This window comes from Leucoraja erinacea, chromosome 7, assembly GCF_028641065.1.
Source record: "Leucoraja erinacea ecotype New England chromosome 7, Leri_hhj_1, whole genome shotgun sequence".
Taxonomy (NCBI): domain Eukaryota; kingdom Metazoa; phylum Chordata; class Chondrichthyes; order Rajiformes; family Rajidae; genus Leucoraja; species Leucoraja erinaceus.
The window spans coordinates 8,708,477-8,731,942 of record NC_073383.1 but is presented as its reverse complement, the minus strand read 5'-3'; the positions used below and the strand labels follow the sequence as shown (position 1 = coordinate 8,731,942).

The 23,466-nt window shown below is 40.4% G+C and overlaps 1 protein-coding gene across 1 annotated transcript in view; it reads right to left on the bottom strand.

Annotated features, from left to right (window-relative positions):
- The window catches only part of rftn2 (raftlin family member 2), a 43,420-nt gene extending 21,128 nt beyond the window's left edge, over positions 1–22,292 (bottom strand). The window contains exons 1-4 of the mRNA XM_055637736.1: positions 22,145–22,292; positions 21,579–21,728; positions 8,781–8,964; positions 5,353–5,464 (exon numbers count right to left, since the gene is read on the bottom strand). Coding sequence (XP_055493711.1) covers positions 5,353–5,464; positions 8,781–8,964; positions 21,579–21,728; positions 22,145–22,232 — 534 coding nt within the window. The 5' untranslated portion in view covers positions 22,233–22,292. The remainder of the gene's footprint in view (positions 1–5,352; positions 5,465–8,780; positions 8,965–21,578; positions 21,729–22,144) is intronic.
- Positions 22,293–23,466: the final 1,174 nt, after the last annotated feature.

Sequence of the window (23,466 nt, the reverse complement as noted above, 5' to 3'; positions counted from 1 at the left end):
TCACACAGCACCTCAGCTGTGGAGATCAATGCTCTGTGCCATTATGCAAACCAGATCTCCAGATTGAGGACTAAGTTCCTTCTGTTGCTTCTTAAAGTTCTAAAAAAATCTAAAAACAAGGAGGCTTAAAAATATCTCATCTGATGCATTCTGGAAACATCAGTGCAATCTGTAGAGTGTGCTGGAAGCCTTCTCTACTATTTCTCTCGAAGTTGAGGGTTTCTCGCTTTGGCTCCAGTCCTGTGATTCTGAGGTGGCTGATATACCAACATAGGATCTGGAACTGCTAAAGATTGGGTATGAGGTGCATGGAATGGTCGCCCGAGTTGAGTTGGAGGTTCCATACTCTTTCTGCCATTCTTCTGGACTTCCATGTATTCTGAGAAAGAGACCCGTAGGTTATTTGTGTCTTCCAGGATGCTCCATCTCTGTTTTGAGTGGTCGCTGGTCAGGGATTCCCATGAATGAGTGAGAATGTTATAGTGTTCCCAACGAGAATTTGGTAACACCAAGAAGCATGTTTCTACTGTCCTGGACATTTCGTGCCAAGGAAGAGTGCCTATTTCAGGAATCTGCTACAACTGGGGCTTACTGAGTTCATTAGTGCTCCTGTGCAGGGTCTACCTGAATACAAAAACCACAGAAGAATGAACAAATTCACTATCTGCTAAAGTCCAAATCCAAAGCTTTCAAGAAGGATGAGCCTGCACTGTACAAGAAGGCCAAATATTATCTCCACAAGGCTATCAGGGATGCCAGGTGACTGTGGCGCCGATGGACGAGAAGCCGAAGCAAAGAAGTGGAAGCCAAATAACCGAATGGAAACAAAGCCGAAACGCCAAATAACCGAATGGAAACTAAGCCGAAACCCCAACTAACTGTAAGGATGGGACGCCTAAATGCAAACTAACCGAAAGGGCGGGACGCCTAAAAGCCAACTAATTTAAAGGCTGTGTTGCCTAAAAGCAAACTCACCGAATGGCCGCTCTGCCGAAACGCCACCTACCCAAAAGGCGGCGTCGCCTACAAGTGAACGAACCGAATGCCGCTCAACAGAAAAGTCATATGCGCACATGACATTGCCGGGGGGCGTGACTTGTCAGCGATTGGTCCAGACCCTCGATTCCATCACATCACTGTGGAGGGATGAACATTGTCCAACACCTCAACTCCACCTGACCCACAGCCCGCGGAGGGTGGCCGTGGGAGAGTGGGGGCTGTCCCGAGGGATGCGCACCTTCGGCCACTTACAACTTGGTGCTTGGGTTCAGATTGCCCAGCCACCTATGACTTGTGTGGGAAAATGACCCCCACTCTCCCACTTCCACCCACATTTTCTCACACATGCCATAGGTGACTGGGCATTCGGTTATTTGGCTTCCATTTCTTTGCTTCGGCTTCTCGTCCGTCGGTGCCATGTCCGCACACAGACTGTGGCAGGGCCTCAATATCATCACGGGCTACAAGTCAAAATCAGTCAATCTCTGGCAATTTACACACCTTTACCAGAGGACTTCAATGCCCATTTGAACAGGCAAAAAAAAGTTCCACCAAGGCACGGCCCCCCATCTCCTGCTGATACTGCCCCACACAATTCAGTGGCAGAAGTCAGATCCACTTTCATGAAGATAAACTCTTGGAAAGTGCCAGCCTGGATGGAGTCCCTGGATGGGTTCTGTAATCATGTGTCTTTAGACTTGAGAAACAGTGCAGAAACAGGCCCTTTGGTCCCAGTCTGTGCCAACCAGTGATCACCCATACCCTAACCTACACACGAGGAACAATGTTTACAAAAGCCAATTAACCTACAAACCTGTACATCTTTGGAGTGTGGGTGGAAACCGGAGCATCCAGAGAAAATCCACGTGGTCACAGGGAGAATGTACAGACTCTGTAAAATCAGCACCCGTAGTGAAGGTCAAACCCGGGTCTCTGGCACTGTAAGGCAGCAACTCTACCATTGTGTTAAAGAGGGAACTGCAGATGCTGGAGAATCGAAGGTTACACAGAAAAGCTGGAGAAACTCAGCGGGTGCAGCAGCATCTATGGAGCGAAGGAAATAGGCAACGTTTCGGGCCGAAACCCTTCTTCTTCTGTGTAACTCTACCATTGTACTGGCCCAATATTCCAATCAACCTCCAACTTTAATAGTATGTTGTGCCTATCTGCTTCAATGAAACCTCCATCTTTCCAGTCCGCAAGAAAAACATGACCTGTCTCAATAACTGATGCCCAGTAGGCCTAACATCAACCATAATAATATGCTTTGAAAGAATGGAAATGTCACACAACTAAACCAGTCTTCTGCATAATCTCTACCCCTTGCAATTTGCATACAGGAAAAATAAGTCTATGGAGAATGACATCTCTCTTGCACTACATTCAGATCTGGATCATCATGATAATACAAACACCTATGTCAGGATGCTTATCACAAACTACAATTCAGCCTTCAATGCCATAATAACAAACAAGTCCATCCCTCAAGACACACAGGGAACTGCAGATGCTGTAATCTTAGAAGACAAAGTGCTAGAACAATTCAGCGGGTCAGGCCGCATCTCTGGAGGACGTGAATAGGTGACGTTTCGGGTAGGACACTTCTTCAGATGTCAGACTTTCAGGTCCGAGAAAGGCTCCTAACATAAAATATTACCAATCCATGTCCTCCGTAAATGCTCCTAACCCACTGAGTTATTGCAGCACTTTTGTGTTTTAAGCTCATTCTTCAACTTCTGAACCTTGGGGTCTCCATCTGCAACTTGTGTCCTGACCGGCAGGTTCAATCAATTAAAATTGTTCATAACAGCTCCTCCATCCTGACCCTCAACATTGGTGCTCCTCAGGGTTGTGTGCTAAGTCCGTAGCTCTACTCCGTGTACATTCATGATTTTATTGCCAAGTACAATGACCAAATGAGATAGAATTATTTTTCAGACTATGTGGCAGCACCTCCAGGAAGGGGGTGTGAAGGAGACGATTGATTCAGGTGTTTATGATAGCGTTGTGGAAGAAAATGTTTTTCTGAAGGTCTGAGCTTTCTTTGCCCAAACTATATCACTTTTGCCATCTGAATATATCAGGGAATCTGTTACTGCTCATAAACCATAAAACCTATGTAAGTTCATTGTCAATATTGAAATTTAATTCTAATGAAAATCAACCTTTTTTTGCTCAGGATTATTCATATTTTAATAAACTTTAGTTGAAGCAATTACCTTCTAAAGCATTACATAGTGCCTACTTAATAGAATAAATGTTTAATAGAATTTGTAAGTTTTCAAATGGATTGATTTATTTTTACAACATTGAGCAAAATTACATAAGGAAATAAACAAATACATTTTCCAAAAGTTGTAATTCCTAAGAGGTGATGCAAATTAAACACTGATTTTGGGGTAACTGAAGAAGATATGCCCTGGTCACAACTGTGAATAATGCATCTTACATGTATCCAATAGGTATTATCCAGGGGGACTATGACACTGCAAGTCCCAGGGGTGAAACTATAAAATCACTCAAAACAAGCCAAAATTCAGGCCCATTATTCAGATGGAAAACTGATCATCTATGCATTTGCCGAGTACAGTCCCCTGCATAATGTTTGGGACAAAGACCCATCATTTATTTATTTGCCTCTGTACTCCACAATTTGAGATTTGTAATAAAAAAATCACATGTGGTCAAAGTGCACATTGTCAGATTTTATTAAAGGGAATTTTAATATATTTTGGTTTCACCATGTAAAAATTACAGCTGTGTTTATACACAGTCCCCCCATTTCAGGGCACCATAATGTTTGGGACACATGGCTTCACAGGTGTTTGTAATTGCTCAGGTGTGTTTAAATGACTCCCTAAAGCTAAGATAAGAGCTCTCAGCACCTAGTCTTTCACCCAGTCTTTCACCCAGTCTTTCCATCACCTTTGGAAACTTTTATTGCTGTTTATCAACAAGAGGATAAAGTTGTGCCAATGAAAGTCAAAGAAGCCATTATGAGACTGAGAAACAAGAATAAAACTGTTAGAGACATCAGCCAAACCATAGGCTTACCAAAATCAACTGTTTGGAACACGTTGTTAAGAAGAAAGAGAGCACTGGTGAGCTTACTAATCGTAAAGGGACTGGCAGGCCAAGGAAGACCTCCGCAGCTGATGACAGAAGAATTCTCTATATAATAAAGAAAAATCCCCAAACACCTGTCCCACAGATCGGAAACACTCTTAAGGAGTCACGTGTGGATTTGTCAATGACCACTGTCCGCAGAAGACTTCATGAATAGAAATACAGAGGCTACATTGCAAGATGCAAACCACTGGTTAGCCGCAAAAATAGGATGGCCAGGTTACAGTTTGCCAAGAAGTACTTAAAAGAGCAAACACAGTTCTGGGAAAAAGTCTTGCGGACAGATGAGACAAAGATTAACTTATATCAGAGTGATGGCAAGAGCAAAGTATGGAGATGAGAAGGAAATGGCCAAGATCCAAAGCATACCACCTCATCTGTGAAACATGGTGGTAGAGGTGTTATCGCCTGGGCATGATGGCTGCTGAAGGTACTGGCTCACTTATCCTCATTGATGATATAACTGCTGATGGTAGTAGCATAATTAATTCTGAAGTGTATAGACACATCCTATCTGTTCAAGTTCAAACAGATGCCTCAAAACTCAATGGGCGGCGGTTCATTCTCCAGCAAGACAATGATTCTAAACATACTGCTAAAGCAACAAAGGAGTTTTTCAAAGCTAAAAAATGGTTAATTATTGAGTGGCCAAGTCAATCACCCGATCTGAACCCAATTGAGCATGACTTTTATATGCTGAAGAAAAAACTGAAGGGGACTAGCCCCCAAAACAAGCATAAGCTAAAGATGGCTGCAATACAGGCCTGACAGAGCATCACCCAGCAACTGGTGATGTCCATGAATCGCAGACATCAAGCTGTCATTGCATCCAAAGGATATGCTACAAAATACTAAATTTGACTATCATCTACATGACATTGCTGCATCCTAAACATTATGGTGCCCTGAAATGGGGGGGACTATGTATAAACACTGCTGTGATTTCTACCTAGTAAAACCAAAATGTATAAAAATGTGCACTTTAACCACATGTGATTCTTTTCCTTTTACAAATCTCAAATTGTGGAGTTCAGAGGTAAATAAATAAAGGGTCTTTGTCCCAAACATTATGGAGGGCACTGTATATACTCAGGTGCTCCTCGAGGACCTAATTCACTAACGCAATGCTCATTTGTTTGACTCTATTCATGACTTCCATGAACCCATTCCTGATTCTGTCAGTGACTCAACAGGCTGCTTTGAAAGGCAAGCATTATGAGAGAGTACCTTGTCCAACAGCCCCTTCAAAATATCACTGGAAAGCATTTGATTACTGACAGACCATTCTTCAACAACTAGTTTGCTGTGCTTTTGTTCTCGGTGCTCTGACTTCTTTACACTGTATTGAAGAAAAATAAACAGAAACGATATCAGAGCCATAAACAATTTTCCTGATCATGAGAGCAATAAGATTTTTTCCAGGACCTATACATGAGACATGTAATCAATTACATCTTGTTCACATTAGATTTGATATTACCAAAAATATTCTGATAACGCGAGTAAGATTCAAAGTTATCATATGATGAGATTGAAGGACAAATATCTTTTTTTTCAGGTTTTGCATCAGGTATGTTTACATTTTCCATATTTATTTAAAATATCAATACAAATGCAACACATTTTTTGTTCAGCAGAAGTCACCAGATGTAAACGGAGACTCAGCATTATCTAAGCTCCTCTGTTAAAATATGAAAAGTTTTAAGAGCAGAATAGCCATTTGGATGCATATGTGTTAGTTTTGTGAGATTACATAAACATTCTGATGTTTAAAAATGATTTACAGTTTTTGTCCATGTAATGCAGGGTAACTGTAGGAATTGAGGCCACCCAAATAAAATCCCAATGCTAAGATTTAATTTTATGTTGTACAATAAGAGGTTTTTAATTAAATATATGCATGATCTGTTTGCCTATGATTAGTAAGACATTAGGTATTAAAGTTAGGCTCAGTGTTATAAACCATGAGATCTATTGGACAATATTGCACTTAACTTGATAATGATTTTTAACGTACTCTTTGTACACCTGTCTCTAAATACGTTTCCCCATCTTTTGGGGCAAAGCCATCCTGCAGAATGCCAACATGCCTTTCACGTCAACTCCCCTACCCCTCCGATTATCCTAATTTTCTTCTGCAGCCTCCATGATTGCTCCTTATTTCATCCCTTTACTCCCCAATCACATGCCTATTTTCTCATCCCTGGTTTCTATGAACAGAAAATAATATCAAAAGCAATTTCAAGAAGGAGGCACTAGAAGTTCCAGGTACTGGATTTTTGAACAAAAAAAACCCCAAACTGCTGAAGGAACTCAGCGGGTCAGGCAGCACCTGTGGATGGAAATGGACAAATGACATTCTGGGTCAGGACCTTTAGTCTGAAGAAGGATCTCAACCCAAAACACCATCTGTCCAAGTCCATCCACAGATGCTGCCTGACCCACCGAGTTCCTCAAAGAATTTTCACTTCGCTTAAAGACCTGGTTGGAATGGGAATTGCAGAATGATAATGAATTGAGCCATGTTAGAAAACACAACCATGAAGCCCCAAACTTAATTACAGTACAGGCAAAACTGAGGATGAGTGGAGAAAGATGCAAAGAAATTAAAACAACTGTGGTTAAATTTAAATCTGTAGGCAAGTCATTGCTCTAAAACATTGAAATTTTGATTTGGAAATATGTTAAGTCCTGGTACAATGCCTACAAAGTTACATGCTATAAGGTTTGAAAGATAAATAGACAACAGTGCCACCTAATTTGGAGACCTGGTAACGCAGTATCTGTAAGTAAAACAATGGAAAAGCAAGAGAAAATAAATGGCACAAATGGGAATAGCACTGCATAAATGTCAATGTGACAAGTTAAATGCCAGTTAAAGGAAACGTCCCAAAATTGGGGAAACAGAACTTTTGGACATATCACTTTTCTAAATCCACAAGCCACAATGTCCACAAGCAGTTAAGCTACATTAAAACAAAACAAAAATATTGTAGATATCAATCAGAAACATCAATAAAATGCTGGAAAGCTCAGTGGGTTAAGCTGCGTTTCCAGGCAGAGAAACTGATGTTCATTGTCACATAAGTTTTAAAACATTTAAATTCAATAATTTATTCTTGCTTTGGACATTAGATTTTTTTTCTGAAAGAAAAACATAATAACCAGATTAGAAAAGATGTCTGAAGTTGCAGACGAGGAGCTGAAGAAAACATAGGGAGTGCCTGTGATAAATTTGAAACCAAAAGAGAATAAATGACCTAAATAATATCGGTGTCTGATGAAGAAGGAAGTGGCTTGTTAATCATGGTTGAACTGTCTAGAGGTGATGAAATTAGTTAAATGAGGAGAGGGTGAAAATGAAAAGAAAACAATGTACGGGCTGTGAGTTATAAAATAGTGCAGATGATGGAAATCTGAAATAGAAGAAAATGCAGGAAATATCTAGCAGTCCAGGAAGCATCTGAGGAGTGGGCAATAAAATAATCAACTTTGTAAGTTAACGATTATTGGGCAGAAATGACTAGTTCTGATACAAACTGGAAGCCAATTGAGTCAATTTTGAACTTGAGGGATGCAGCGTGCCCATTTGGAAGTTAAGATGTTGCTCTTTGAGCTTACATTGGATTTCATTGGAACAGTGTAACTGTCCAAATATCAGAGTGGGATGGATCATTCAAGTGATAGGCAGCTGCAAAGTCACGGTGTGCCTTATGTACTATATGGAAGTGTTTTGTAAAATAGTCTCCCAATCGGCATTTGGTTTCTCCAATGGAGAGTAGTCCACATTTCGGAAGAACTACAAATGCTGCTTCACCTGGAGGGAGTGTTTGAGGGCCTGGAGGTGGAAGGGAAGATGTAAAAATATAGTTGTTACATATCCTGTAAAGGCAAAGAAAGGTACCATGAGAAGGAAAGTATTTTATTCTCATGGTTAGCCTCCTGTCCCTCAGTTATAATTTAGCCTGATGGATCCCCCACATGATGTATTAGCCTTTTTTGTACCATTTAGTAGATAATCAGGATTTTGCTTGTTACTTCGCTCTTTAAACCACAACTTCACACACGCGTCTCTTCAGCATCAAATTTTAAACAGGAAGCATTTGCAGATATGATTTAAATTCTTATGTAGGAAAGAATTGCAGATGCTGGTTTAAACCAAAGATAGACACAAAAATCTAGAGTAACTCAGCGGGTGAGGCAGGTCAAACTGAGGGACTGACTCAGTCTGAAGAAAGGTGTCGACCCGAAACGTTACCTATTCCTTTTCTCCAGAGATGCTGCTGTGTTACTTCAGCTTGTGTCTATCTTAATTTATATTCTTGTTGATCATATTCTGATATCAACTACCTGGACTCAAAACGGGATATTTTTCCCCAAATGCAGCAATAAAACTAACAAGCAATGAATCAAGAGTGGGAGTAGGTCACTCAGCCTGCACTGCCAAAGGTCTGCTCCAAAATTCATTTTGATCATGGCTGATCTTTGGTTAAATTGAAACACTTACAGCTTTAAGCCTGTATAACAATTACTACAACCCTCAAAGGCAACTGTACTCTGAAGCAGTTTAGAATTTTCAAACATCAGTCTGAATTAGAACTTTTGAGCTCATAAATTGAAGCTTAAGCAAAAAAAAGTTTATTAGTTTAACTTACCTTGACTTTATTTTAGTTAAAATAACTCTAAGGATGTAACTTAATGGTGATTGTTTCCTTCGCCCCACGGAAAGAATTGTAGGGTGGATGGTGGCAACAACATATCCCTTCCTGTAGTACCCTTCCAGCTTCGAATTAAGATCCAAGGGAGAAGAGATCCAGATAACGTCTGGATTTGATGAACCTAGAATGTGATGAATAAAAGACAAAAAAATTAGCTCTTTAAAGATGAATTTATGCCCTAATTCCTACAATATGGGAATTTTTAAATTGCAAATTGTAGATGCAACTTTCCACAATGTCACTATTATATAATAAACAAAGTAATTGTTATTGAACACATTGAATGTAAAGCATGGCAGTGAAATTAAGAACACTTTTGTAAGTTAATGGAAGTTGTTAAGTTAAGTTGTGTTTTCATGTCAGATATTAATCCATCGATAATAATGGGCCGTGATGTCATCACTAAAGAGTCCTGAATTGTTTGACACTGAAAAGCATGAAGGTTTAGAGCAAAAAACAAATGGCTGGAAGACCTCAGCAGGTCAGGCAGCATCTGTGGAAAGAAATAGACCAACCGCATTTCAAGAAGGGATAGTCCTTCAGATTCAAATCCATCTAAGTTTAGTATTTCAATTGTAAACGTTCCAGTTGAATAGATGGAAGATATATAAGTGGAGAGGTTGGCCAAGCAGACCTTATGACATGCTTGGAGAGAGAAGGCTTTATTATCACTTTAGGACACGGGTGTCTATTGAATAGATTGTTTTTATTTTCTGCAGAGAAAGTGCTTGAATAATACTAATTGAAGGCATTTCTCAGGGTTTTTAGGGTATGCACAAATGAGCATCAGGATTTCAAACTATATAATTGATCTACCGTTGAAACAATAATTTACAAGCTTCAGCAAGCTTGGCTGAACAACAGTTAGGCTGCACTTGTGGATAGGGAAACAAAGTTAACTTTTCAGGTCAATGACTTTTCATCAGAATTGGGTAAACGTAGAAATAAAACAAGTTTTAAGTGACAGAGAAAGGGAGGCTGTGATGAAGAGTTCAGTGATGGCTTTAATGGAATGCATTTTGGATGGTGCAACTACCCATAAAAAGTGAATTTCCTTTAATGTTTTAGAGTCGCCACAGAATGCCATGTTGTAAATCCACAAATTGTTTGTGCTTGAGGATCTCCCAGTAATCTCATGGAACTTTGTCCCCTGTAGATAAAAGTTTAAACAAAGAGTTAATCTTTGTCAAAATTTAGGGTTGATAATATTTTAGTAATTTGAAAGGCTGCTACCTACCTGTTGCCCGATTCTAAGCCTCAGAAGCGACAACTTTGTAAGAACATTCAAAGCGTAATCATTAATACTGCAATATCTGTTTTTTGTAACTTGTTGGTCGAGGTAATTAGACGCAAATCTGGAATCGATGTTAATGTGTTGCTATGACCACTTAACCTGCCCATTTGGACATATTAGAAATTCAAGGCTATATAATATCCTATCAGTAAAGCAAATCAGCAAATTTACAAACCAAGGAAGCCATTGTGACTCTCGGCTGTAACAGAGCAGATACATGTACAAAATAATAAATCCTATATTAAAAAGATCACGGAAGCAATGGATAAAGCTAAAGATTTGTCTGCGGGAACTAAACAAATAGATTTTAGTTGGGAATTTCTCAAGAATAGAAGGCTTTAACCACCTCAGTACTATTAGGTATTCACACTAAATTCATCACAAAGAGCCAATGATTGCCTAGAAATTTAATTGCAAACTGTGGAGGAGCCCAGAGATATGCATGCAAGCAAGAAAGTGGGGTTAAGGCCAAGATTCGATCAGTCATTGTCCTGGAATTGTGGAGCAGGTCCAAGGAGCTTTGTGGATGATTCTTGCTCTTTTTTCTTATGCTAATGAGAACGGTGTGCAATGCAAATTTTGACATTAGTTGTACAACGCTGTAGTCCATTGGCAAACACTGCAAACCTGGCAAAATGAAACAAGTCATAGCCACAGAGCTGAGGCTTATATTTTTACTTAATGGACATGTCTTTGGGGCAATGCTGGGACATTCTGGGAGACCATCTTTTTCTAGGTATGTTTTCCTCGCTGACTAATGCTATTTTTAAAATTATTACAATGTGTACTGAGGTGTAGGGAAAAGTTAATGTTTGCATGCTATCCAATCAGATCAAATCGTACTATAAATGAGTATAATCAACCCATCCACACGTACAACAAGTAGTTTGAAGAGAAAAATACCCGCGTGCATGATATAGGGTGGTTGCACGTAAGGTTTCCCGGTCATAGGGCTTGACGCACGGAGCCCGTTCAATCCATCTGGAAGACATCCGTCACTTCCGGTGTACGTTATTAATGCTAGAAACGCGTACTTTTTTACCTGTTAAAAACCGCCAAAATGTTGAATTTTTTCACTGAAATAAATTGTGGGAGTCGGGGTAAGTGTGAGAAACATGTACCCAACTTTAGAATTCCAAAAGTGAAGCGAAATGAAGGTATAGAGAAGCGAGAACTGAAGGGACAATGGCAGCTAAAGTGCTTGGTAAACATTGGCCGTGCAGATATCGGAATTGAAAATATTGGGAATTATCGCGTTTGCTCACTGCATTTCATGAAGTAAGGCATTATTTGTGGTTTTTCTTGATTCCTTTGTTATCTAAAAAGTCTCAGAAGTGATAAATCTGGCTGTAAATTTTTCTTTAGATGCGTTTTCATTTTGTATGTAAAAACCCACTTGGGAACCATGGGCGATTTAAAACATTTGCAGCCAGATTTATCACTTCTGAAACTTTTTAGATGCCAAAGGAATCAAGAAAAAACACAAACAATGCCTTAATTGATGAAATACAGTGAGCAAACGGCCAATGTTCGCCAAGCACTCTGGCTGTTGTTGTCCCTTCAGCTCTCACTTCTATCTATCGTCATTTCTCCTCACTTTTGGAATTCTGAAGTAGGCTAAATGTCTCTCACGCTTATCCCGATTTCCATAATTATTTACAGCGCAAAAATTGACAATTTCAGCGGGTTTTAACTGGCCCGCTACGCTGGAAACAATGGTAAGTGCCTACCTGCAGTACATCCCCTATAATCCATTTGGAGTAGCGTAGCAACAGTACGGGTCATGGGTCGTGACCCGACTGCCGTGAAACCTCCCTATAGTGTTATCATATAGCATTACAGCATTACGGTTACAGAGAAGAAATCCATAATGATGGGGGGTGGAAGATCAGAACTACATCCTAACTAATACTTGCAGAGTTTGATTTCCTGCTCTGTGTGCCTATCCTTACAACCAATTTACTTATCACATCAACAATTTACTTTCAATTTTGTGAGCATAATTGCTGTTTCTTTTGAGGGTCTTCAAAATAACTTTGTATGTTTAAATAAATAACATCAGGAGACATTCACTGGGTCAAAAAAAAAATCAATCAGATTCATCTGGCATGTTTAGCTCAAAGATTTCAAGCAATTCCGAGATCTTTTCCTTAATTACAGTCTATACAAGGATAACCAGCTTATGATTTCTTAATTTCTATCTAATCTTTCTGAAATAACAGAGTGGCATGCACTGTTATGCTAATTGAAGAAATTGAGTAAATTAATAATGATGCTTGTAAATAAACTGGTAAGAGATGCCAAGATCAACTCAAACTTTTTTTACATTTAAAAGGATGTTAATCATGAGCAATGTTAACTCTTTAAAACAGATATTAGCGATACTAGAGATGAAAATAAAAACAAAATGACTGACAATGTTCCTTTGTGATCAAGGAAAAGAATCGGAATGGCTTCTTGGGCCAAGTGGGACCAATGGTCATTAAAATGATCAAAGGGATTTAAAGCACGGTGAGGTCCACAACTTGATGAATTTTGTGAATAACTCACTAGTATGCTGAAAATTATGTTCATGAGTTCAGATACTCTGAGGATTCAGCTACATCTTCTCCCCCCATGTTAGCCAGCGGCCTAGAAATCATGGGTTCCTGAAAGGTTAACGATTCATTTACATTTAGGAGTCTAAATGCAAGGAGGACACAGCAGTGTCATAAATCAATGGGGGAGAATTTCAATATGTATGGAAATCCTATCATATAATGAGCCAGATGGTTCACATCCACAACACTTCACAAAACTCATCATACTAATCAAACCCAACTGGGATTCAAAGTCCACTATAAATTTAAATTTCCAACCAAAGAAGAACTGTGTCGGCATAGAAGAGCAGCAGGTAGAGCTGTCCCCTCACAGCACCAGAGATCCGGGTTCAATCTTGAATGATGCTGTCAGATGCTGTCTGTGTGGAGTTTACATGTTCTCTCTGTGATGCGTGGTTTTACTCCTGGTGCTCCGGTTTCCTCCCTCTTCCCAAAAATGTGTGTTTGCAAGTTAATTGGCCTCTGCAAATTGTCCCTCGTGTGATGGGAGTGGATATGAAACTGAGTTAACATAGAACTTGTGTGAATGCGTGATCGATGGTTGGCACGGACTCGCTGGGCTGAAGGGCCTGTTTCCCTGCTGTATCTTTCAATCGCATCCTCAACGTATTGCAATAAAAATGAATCAGGAATTTCATAACTGAAAAGCCACTGAAAACCCCTGTGCTCTCCCTTTCTGACTTTTTCAGATTTATTTTACCCTCTGTGTATTAGTCATAGAGTCATACAGCATAGAAACAAGTCCTTAAAGCCCTGTCCCACGGTACGTTCATTCCAAGAGTTCTCCCGAGTTTGCCCTGATTCGAACTCCGAGATGTACGGTAATGGCCACTCGTCGGTACTCGGGGCTCTCGTGGATATTTTTCAACGTTGAAAAATCTTCACGAGTCTTCCCGTGCTTACATGCCGTTAGTGAGTCTTCCCGAGTACCTGCCGTTAGCGCTAAGAGACGTCTCCGAGCTCCGACGTACCTGCTACGTTCATTCTCCGTGCTTTCCTCGAGTTTGATTTTTTTTAAACTCGGGAGAGCTCTTGGAATGAACTCGTACCGTGGGACAGGGCTTTTAGGCTCAACTCATCCATGCTAACCAAGATGCCCCATCTAATCTAGCCCTTTTGCAGTGTTTGGCCCGTATCCCTCTAAACCTTTCTTATCCATGAACCTGTGTTTTAAATGCTGTGTTAATACTTCTCTGGCAGCTTGTTCCATATACCCACCACCCTCTGAGTGAAAAAGCTGCCCTTCAAGTTCGTATTAAATCTTGACTCTGTAGGTATTCATCTCTGACTCTGTGCAGGTTGAAACTCTCAAGTCCTGCAATTTAGAATCTGACTGGTGCCTGACCACAGAAAATCCCAACCACATAAATTGCCCCCCAGTCATCTTTCTGAGCAGGAGAATGTTTCTTTTTAAGGATAGACATTCCTGGATTATGCAAGGGCTCTGAGAACTTTTTGTAATCCGTAATGGAAATGTTGGCACTGAGATCGCTGTTAGCTGAGATCGCAGAAGTTGCATAGACAGGTTAATTAGCTACAGATCAGTTTAGAGTTTAGTTAATTTTAGATCTTAGTTAGAATTAATTAGAATCAACCTGTATTATAGATTCAGAGTTGCCAGGTCATAGAATATTGGACCAGAGTTTAACCCTGTAGTTCTGCTGTATGAGCTGTCGCGCCTCAAGATATAGACAATAAGCATCACCTCCTCACAAATGTTTCACAACTCCCAGGTACATTTGACAATTGCCTGGATCCTGACCAACATTAAGAATAGCTACCCTCGGTTACCGAGGTTAGTGCAGCGTCATGGTTTGACAGATGTTCCACCCCACAACGTCTAGTGCTGGTTCCAGATCTATTTTCAGGGTATCGGTCTTTTCTCTGGCTTCTCCATTTCCTGTTTATTAACTCTGATCATTTTCTTTATTGCAACTTTTACATCATCTGAGGCTTTCCTCAGTTGTGGTGGGTAGTCCCTGACCTTCGTTGTCTTTGACCTTAGGTTATTTCCCATGCTTCCACTCTTGGTCTATCTTCTAACAATGCTAACATGCTCCCTCCTACGTCAGAATTTCCATCCCAGAGTTTATGGATATGTTAATGATTTTTCATGATTTACAACACATTTTCAGCACCAACTTGACATTTAAACTCGAGCCATACCTCTTCCATGTTTCACCACCGAACACACTTATACATTGATTGACCACCTCAACTTCCATCCGCACGTTCCTGACCATTTCCCCATACTCGTGTACAAAATATGGAAAACAAGCAAGACAAACTTAAAGCTAGAATTACTTAAAAAAGTGAGAGACTGCTGTGTGTTGTTTCATAGACACATGGCTCACACCTGTCATATCTGACTGTGCCATTCAGCCAGAGGGCTTCTCCCTTCACTGGATGAACCGCAGTGTCTTCGGGCAAGGTTAGAGACGGCAGTCACTGCGTTCTAATCAATACCTTGTGATGCTCAGGCGAGGCAGTCCTGGCGAGTTCTTGCTCCCCGGACTTGGAATATCTGACTGTAAAGTGCCGCCCCAATACCTGCCGAGGGAATTCACCTCAGCTATCCTGACAGCAGTCGACATCCTCCCCTGCTCCCATGCAGATGTCAAGCTTGTTCTTAACAAACTGTATTCAACTATCAACAGCCACAAGCCAAAACACCCTGAGGCCCTGGTCGTTATAGCTGGAAACTTCAACCAAGCCAACCTCAGGGGCGTAGTACCAGCATGTCTCATCCCAACAGAGGCCAGAACAGCCTTGACCACTGCTGCACATCAATTAAAAACACCTACCACTCTGTCCCCCCAGCAACATTTCGGGAAATTTGATCATCTAGCTGTGCTTCTACTCCCTGCCTACAAACAAAATCTGAAGCAGGAAGAGTTGTTAAATGCTGGTCAACGGACATGGATGACATCCTTTGCAAATGCTTCAAGTCAGTGGACTGGTCTAAATTTCAGAGATTCTGCAGCTAGCCTGAATGAGTACGTCACTGCTGTGACTGACTTCATCAGCAAGCGCATGGAACACTGTGTGCCGACAAAGACAATCCGAGTGTTCCCCAACTGGAAACCATGGATGAACCGTGAGGTACATTTACAGGTGAAGGCCAAGTCCACTGCATACAAGTCAAGTGATCCCGAGTGGTACAAGAAGGCTCGCTATGATCTCCGTAATGCTATCAAGGATGCCAACAGACAATAGCGAGACAAACTTGAGTCCCAGTATAAACACTCGTATGTGCAAAGTACTAATGATATAGTCATTATATATCATAACAAGCACTTTTAGTTTGAATACATATAGAGACCATCGAAATGAGTACTGTAGGCTCTGAATCGTAAGTTGAACTAACTAGCATGGCTGCCCACATGCCATCAGGTGGTGGTGTGGAAAACCTGACATGGAACCACAGTCTGAAGAAGGGTTTCGGCCCGAAACGTCACCTATTTCCTTCGCTCCATAGATGCTGCTGCACCCGCTGAGTTTTTCCAGCATTTTTGTGTACCATGGATTTTGGATCAAGTCATCAGCAGCAAAACCAGACACGGATCAAATCAGCAATACTGTTTGATCTACATCGGATGCACGCAGCAAGGTCTGAATAAGATAATTGGCTGCAAAGCGAGCTCAGGCAACATCACTGGTGATAGTACGACCCTACCTGATGAACTGAATGCTTTTTACGCTCGATGCAAGCAGAAGGCCAATGGGCCTTCAGACTGAAATGCGCCTCTTCCCAGGGTCACTGTTGCAGAGGTTTGATCTGCTTTCCTGAGGGTGAACCCACAGAACGCAACTGGCCCAGATGGAGTTCCAGGCCATATCCTTAGTAGCTGTGCAGATCAGTTAGCGGAAGTATTCATGGGCATGCTTAATCTCACCCTACTCCGTTCTGATGTACCCACCTGTTTCAAGAAGACTACCATCATCCCGGTGCCGAAGAAAAGCAAGATTCCATGCCTTAACGACTATGGTCCAGTGACCTTGACATCCATCATAATGAATTGCTTTGGGAGGCTAATTATGGATCGCATTAAATTAAGATGAATGGCGGTGCAGGCTCGAAGGGCCGAATGGCCTACTCCTGCACCTAATTTCTATGTTTCTATGTAAGTCTACCGATCAGCAGCCTTGACCCACTGCAGTTCACCTCCGCCACAACAAGTCCACGGATGGTGCCATCTCCCCAGCCCTACACTCATCCCTGGAACACCTGGATAAGAAAGACACCTTTGTCAGACTCCTATTCATAAACGAGAGCATTGCTTTTAACACCATTATCCCATGCAAGTTCATCACCAAACTTGCGGGACTTAAGTCAGCACGCATTTTTGCAATAGGATCCTCGACATCCTGACCAACAGACCCCAATCAGTGAGGATTGGGTACAAATCATCCTCTACGATAATCCTCAACACTGCTGCTCAGCAAAGATGCATACTTAGTACCCTTTTTACTCCTTGTACACAAACGACTGTGCAGCCATGTACAAATCAATTTACAAATTTGCAGACGATGCAACTATTGTGTGCCGTTATCAAATAATGATAAGACGGGAGTACAGGAAGGAGATTGAGAACCTCGTGACCTGGTGTTGAGACATGTTCCCAACAACTTTCACTAATATATAGATGCACCATAGAAAGCATTTTATCAGAATGCATCACAGCATGATGCTTGGGAACAGCTCCATTCAAGACCGCAAGAAATTGCAGAGAATTGTGGACACAATCCCAGACCATCATACAAACCAAACTCCCTTCCATTGACTCAATTTACACCTCGGCAAGGCCACCAACATTATCAAGTACGAGTCGCACACTGGCCACTCCCTCAGTTTCTTCCTTGTTGTTATCAAGCAACTGAACCATCCTACCAACAACTAGAGAGCAGTCCTAAACTTCTATCTTCCTCATTGGAAACCCTCAGACTATCTTTGATTGGACTTTACTGGCTGTACCTTGCACTTATTCAAAATATTCCCTTTACCATGTATCTACACACAGTGGATGGCTCGATTGTAATCATGTATTGTCTTTCCGCTGACTGGTTAGCAAGCGATGATAGCTTTTCACTGTACCTCGGTACATGTGACAATAAACTAAACTCAAACTAAAATGCAACATCTGCCCATTTATTTCTTCTTGTCGCTGTCCACAACCCAGCTACCTCAACTGTCTTGAGATTGCAATTTACTGGCATAGCATCCAAGATATTGCTATTCAAGGAGTAACCTTGTCGAATAACTTTGCTCAAAGCATTGTTCTGTCCCTGAAATATCACTTTGAAATAGAACTTCGTTGTCATCTTTGAGTACTCGCATTATTTTAAGATCTCCTCTTGCAGTTCTCCACATAATGATTTGAGCAATTTCACAATGCAGCTCCCTCACTTATTTGTTTGAAAGATGTGAGGGGTTCATCGTCTGAAGATAGACACAAAAAGCTAGAGAAACTTAGCGGGCGGAGGGTGGGAGAAGAAAGTTGGACCTGGTGCGGGATACTTTGTAACTTTGTCGGCACCCTTTATATGGCGACTATTGCACACCTTGGGTAAGCAAGCAAAGAATTTCACCGTGACAATGAAGTATTCATTCATTTACTCTTTCACGAATAGATGACGTTTTGGGTCGAGAAGGACCTCGACCCAAAACGTCACCTATTCTTTTTCTCCAGAGATGCTGTCTGACCCGCTGAGTTATTCCAGCTTTTTGTGTCTATCTTTGGTTTAAACCAGCACCTGCAGTTCCTTCCTGCACAAAGTTGATCGTCTGTTGGGTTCCTACGAAAATTGGGAAGAAAAGGAAATATGATTTTTGGGCATAATTCCTTTGGTGGAAAAGAACAATTTTGGTCTGTTATTTCTAGTTTGATGCTGACAGACCTTCTGAATAGTTTTGTTTTACTTTGACTTTCCTGCACTTGCAACTTTATCTTTAATTATTTTGTTAAATGCATCTTTTCTCCGACTCTTCCAAGTTACTTTTTTAAATCTAGTTGGCTCCCAAAAGTAAACTTTATATCCATCATCTCACAGTACTTGGTTCATTCTTGGACAAGAAGGCTCTGCAGAGAGTAGTGCGTTCGGCCGAACGCACTATGGGAACTTCACTCGCTCCCCTGCAGGAACTATACATCAGGAGGTGCAACTCCAGAGCCAATAAAATCATGGGAGACCCCTTCCACCCCTGCAACGGACTGTTCCAGCTGCTACGGTCAGGCAAATGCCTCTGTTGCCATGCTGCGAGAAAAACTTGACTTGACTTGACTTGACTTGACCCCATGTTGTTAGTAAATCCATCATTTTGTTCATTGGATCAGAGGTTCTCCTGGATCAGAGGTTCATAGTGAGTCTTACATTTAGCCCTTTATCAATGCGGTCCTTTTATCCTCGACCTTAGGTCATTTTGAGCACTGTGTAGGCACCCAGAGGCAACTGTCAACAAAGGGAAACTGCCACTGTAAAGGAAATAAATGTTGATTATGCTATAGTGGTCACCCACTGCAGCATCAAAAGAGCAAAAGGCACAGTTAAAGGGATGGAAATGCCTTAATATTAATCTAAATCACAACATGACCAACTTTTAAAGTGTGGGACGGGGGCAAAAATGAGACACACTCTTCTGAGTGTCATTCATAGAAACATAGACATAGAAAATAGGTGCTTCGAACCAGCACCGCCATTCAATATGATCATGGCTGATCACTCAAAATCAGTACCCCATTCCAGCTTTTTCCCAAAATCCCTTGATTCCCTTAGCCCTAAGAGCTAAATCTAACTCTCTCTTGAAAACATCCAGTGAATTGGCCTCCACGGCCTTCTGTGGCAGAGAATTCCAGATTCACAACTCTCTGGGTGAAAAAGTGTTTCCTCATCTCAGTCCTTAGTGGCCTACCCCTTATTCTTAAACTGTGTCCCCGGTCTGGACTCCCGCAACATCGGGAACATTTTTCCTGCATCTACCCTGTCCAATCCTCTAAGAATTTTATATGTTTCTATCCCCTCTCATCTTTCTAAATTCCAGCAAATACATGCCCAGTCGACCCATTCTTTCACAAATGGGTTGAGCTGGGAAGCTTGCAACATTAGGATGTCTGAAGTGATGGGGGAAAGAAAATATATAACTGCACCTATAGAAGGAGGGATGGAGCAGTAGGCGCCATTCCTTATGTCCCTTTTAACCCATGATTTTGGAAGTTAAACAATAAAAAAGTCATGATCACATTGAATGGCGGTGCTGGCTCGAAGGGCCAAATGGCCTACTCCTGCACCTATTGATTATTGTCTAAAAAAGTTAATTAGCTCCTCTTTGTGAGGGAAGAGAACAAATGTTTTGATCATTTTTACCTTTTCAGCTTACTTTGTTCAGACCTATTAAAGAATCTATATTTCACCCAGTTCCCAGATTTACATTCCGGATTCTGTGGAAACTACTGTATTATTCTGGCATTTTTAATTTTCCTCAATAAATCTTCTTGTTCAGAGTACTTTAAAACAAAAAGCAAGAAGTCAAAAATATTTTCTATGGAAGCAAGCAAACATGCCTATTGTCAATGTCCTAGACAAATGTGTGGATTTCATTAATTTGTGATGTTGTTGACGTCACATAGTTGTTTTTAAAGTGATTATCTTCTGAAGCTGTCTGGTCTCAATCGATTTTTGACACAATTTCAGATTCTTATATGGAGTAGAAACAAAACTGTAGTCAATTCCGCTCTCAACCATTAAAAAAAACATTAGAAATCACAGAGGAATAGACAATATAGTTCATGATGCATGATGCCGAATGGTTACTTCTTCCACGTTTCTGCATAAACCCAACAAAGGTATGTAAGTTTGCAGGAAGGAAATGCAGAAAATAAGTTCCTTTAAAATGTTCTTCTCTAAGTATCTAAGTTTTCAAATGTGATTTCCCCATTTCCCTTTTCAATGGCATTACTGCAATTAGTTTATGTTCTTCAAATGGACAAAGCATAAGCAGTCATGGTTATGAAGCCGTCATTTTTACTACAAAGTGCTTTTATACCAGGGTGTAATACGGAATAAGTTCAGTGCTAATGCTTGCAAAGGTTAAAATATCATTGACACTGCTTTAGTTTATCTATAAAAAGCTGGTGATGGGGGTGGGTTGGTGGGAAACGGTGGTGGGGGAAGAGGTCGAGCAGAAGAAAATATCCAAGATGGTAAACAAATACAGTAATTAATTTAATTCTACCTTCTTCAGTCATCTAACTTTCATCAAATATGATAACATTATTTTTAACAAATTAGCAAACAACATCTGATTGAAGATGTGCTGAGTAAATGGAAATCTTCAAATGAATTATAACATGACTGCTTTAGATTGCGATCTGTATTCAAACCTCAACTGAACACTGGATATTCTGTTTCCAAAATGCTACCATCTGGAGTTGTTTATTTGCCTATGGATAGTTTAAGCCATGGTGCTAACTGCACAAACCAGCACCTATGGGAGAAAGCTGCTGGTTGCATTCTAAATTAAATAGAAACTGAGCACCCTACAATAACATTTAGTATCCATGCGATTTACTTTGTGAAACTGAATTCCATGTTTAACTTTGGACGCATTTCTGAAGTGGCTTTGTTTAACTAAAGATTGCTGTCAACATGTGTTTGGAGGTGACAGATGCTAATGTCAAATAACAATTATATATTTGATTAAACCGGAGAGAATTGACTGAAATGTGAATAAGCAACTGCTCAAACAACGATCTGATTTTTGATCAAATCAATGTTAAACGCCATAAAACCAAGCAACATTAAGTAAGGTTCCGACAGAAACAGCAATAAAGCTAAGGGACTCACTGATGTCCAAAGTAAAATCCAGCAAAAGGTATTCGTATGAAATATCAGTCTTTGTTTCCACTTGCGGTCTCTTCAGAGTAGAAAATATTTTGCCAGGACTGCTATCATCCGGCTCTTCCAGCTTTCGTAGCCCACAACCCATGGCAGGATCTGCAAACAGATTCAAGAACTGCTCGTGAGTCCTGTGACCGTGATTTTAACAAAGAGCAGTTATAATTTCTGTTATGCCTCTGGCCTCCATAAATCCTGAAGTCAGTTAAAAGTAAAACAGGGCCCCTGAACTCACAAAAACTCAGCTGTTTCTCAACATACAGTATTAAACTCCTGCCCACTAAATTGATATTTTAAACATATTTTAGGCATAGTCCCTGCATTCATGAAGTTAGTTACATCCATTAATACTGCACACATACAGCTTAACTTATCACAGCCTTTCAAGCCACGTCAATCTGCACTAAGGCCCTTAATAGTTTAATAGTAGACACAACCCTTGTCCTCCCCCACAGACTTAAACTGGGTAATTAACAAGTAAACAAAAGGCAAGAATAAAACTTGGATGGCATTACCTGCGATGAGAAGAGCAGCTCTGGAACTAGGCAAATGGAAACTCTGTCTGAAGTAGAAAGCTCCAAAATGGTTGTAGACTAAAATCATTTCCAGAAAGGAAGTAAAATCCCTGAGAGGAAACTGTTTCTGGCATCTGAGAGGAATGGTTAACGCACTGAGAGCTTCAGATTCTGCCGAAGCCATTGCCTTTCAGATTAAAGTATAGTTCCTGGATACATTGGAAACCACAGTAAATCAAGAATTTGTTTCAGGAAACTAAATTGCCAAATGCAATTACCACAAAATTGATCATACTGCATTAAAATATGAAAACATTTTAACACTTTTGTCCTAGTTTTATAGGAACAACTAAAACTAAAATTGACTTGAATGGACTGAATAATAAAGCTCTGAAAGAATTTTATGACTAAATTATTTGAGAAAATTATACATTTTTACTTTCAGAAATTCAAAATGATAGAGAAGGGAGATATGCTGATGCAATTTCTGAATCATCATAAATAAAATCATCGCCTTCAGACTGCTGTAATTAAACAAATACATCTGGAATTCAAAACAACACGGTTTATATATAAATAATTGCTGCAGTATTAATATACTTACATCATGTTACAATAATTAAATGTAGCTTGAATGTTATATATTTTTTACTGTTATTTTTCAGAATTATTCAAATGTATACATAGTTTAGAGTTACAGCGTGGAAACAGGCCCTTCGGCCCACCGAGTCTGCATTGACCAATGATCCTCGCACATTAATACTATCCTACACACACTAGAGACAATTTACATTTATACCAAGCCAATTAGCCAAGGCAACAACTCTACCGCTGCTCCAGCATGCTGCCCCTACTTATGCACAAGTGCTGCTGACTGTAGATGGATTGCAGTAATAGTCAGATTGCCTTAGTTCAAAATTAGTGTCCTGATTTGATCAACTGTGCTGTAGCACAAAGGGTTGCTGGTACCAATCTTGCTAGTTACATTTTAATAGTTTCCCTACACAAGACAATTGAGATGATGGTATTCTGCCAGCAGCATGGCATGTTCAAATGTCCTACGGCTCTTAAAAGGTTTCTGCCTCCTATTAAATGGGTGAGTTATAGCAGAACTGCACACATGCATCCAAAGCTATCTAGATATAGGTATTTGGGAGAAGCACACACCTTCTAGAGAATCTTGTTAGACCTAATTAATGAGACAAAGTAATGGCGTTGCCAGGTTACTTCAAGTGTGAATTTAAAGCTAATTGGAAGTGAACCCATCAGATCCTAAAAATGAAAAGGAAACTTTCTAAAATTGGGAAGAATATTATGTACTT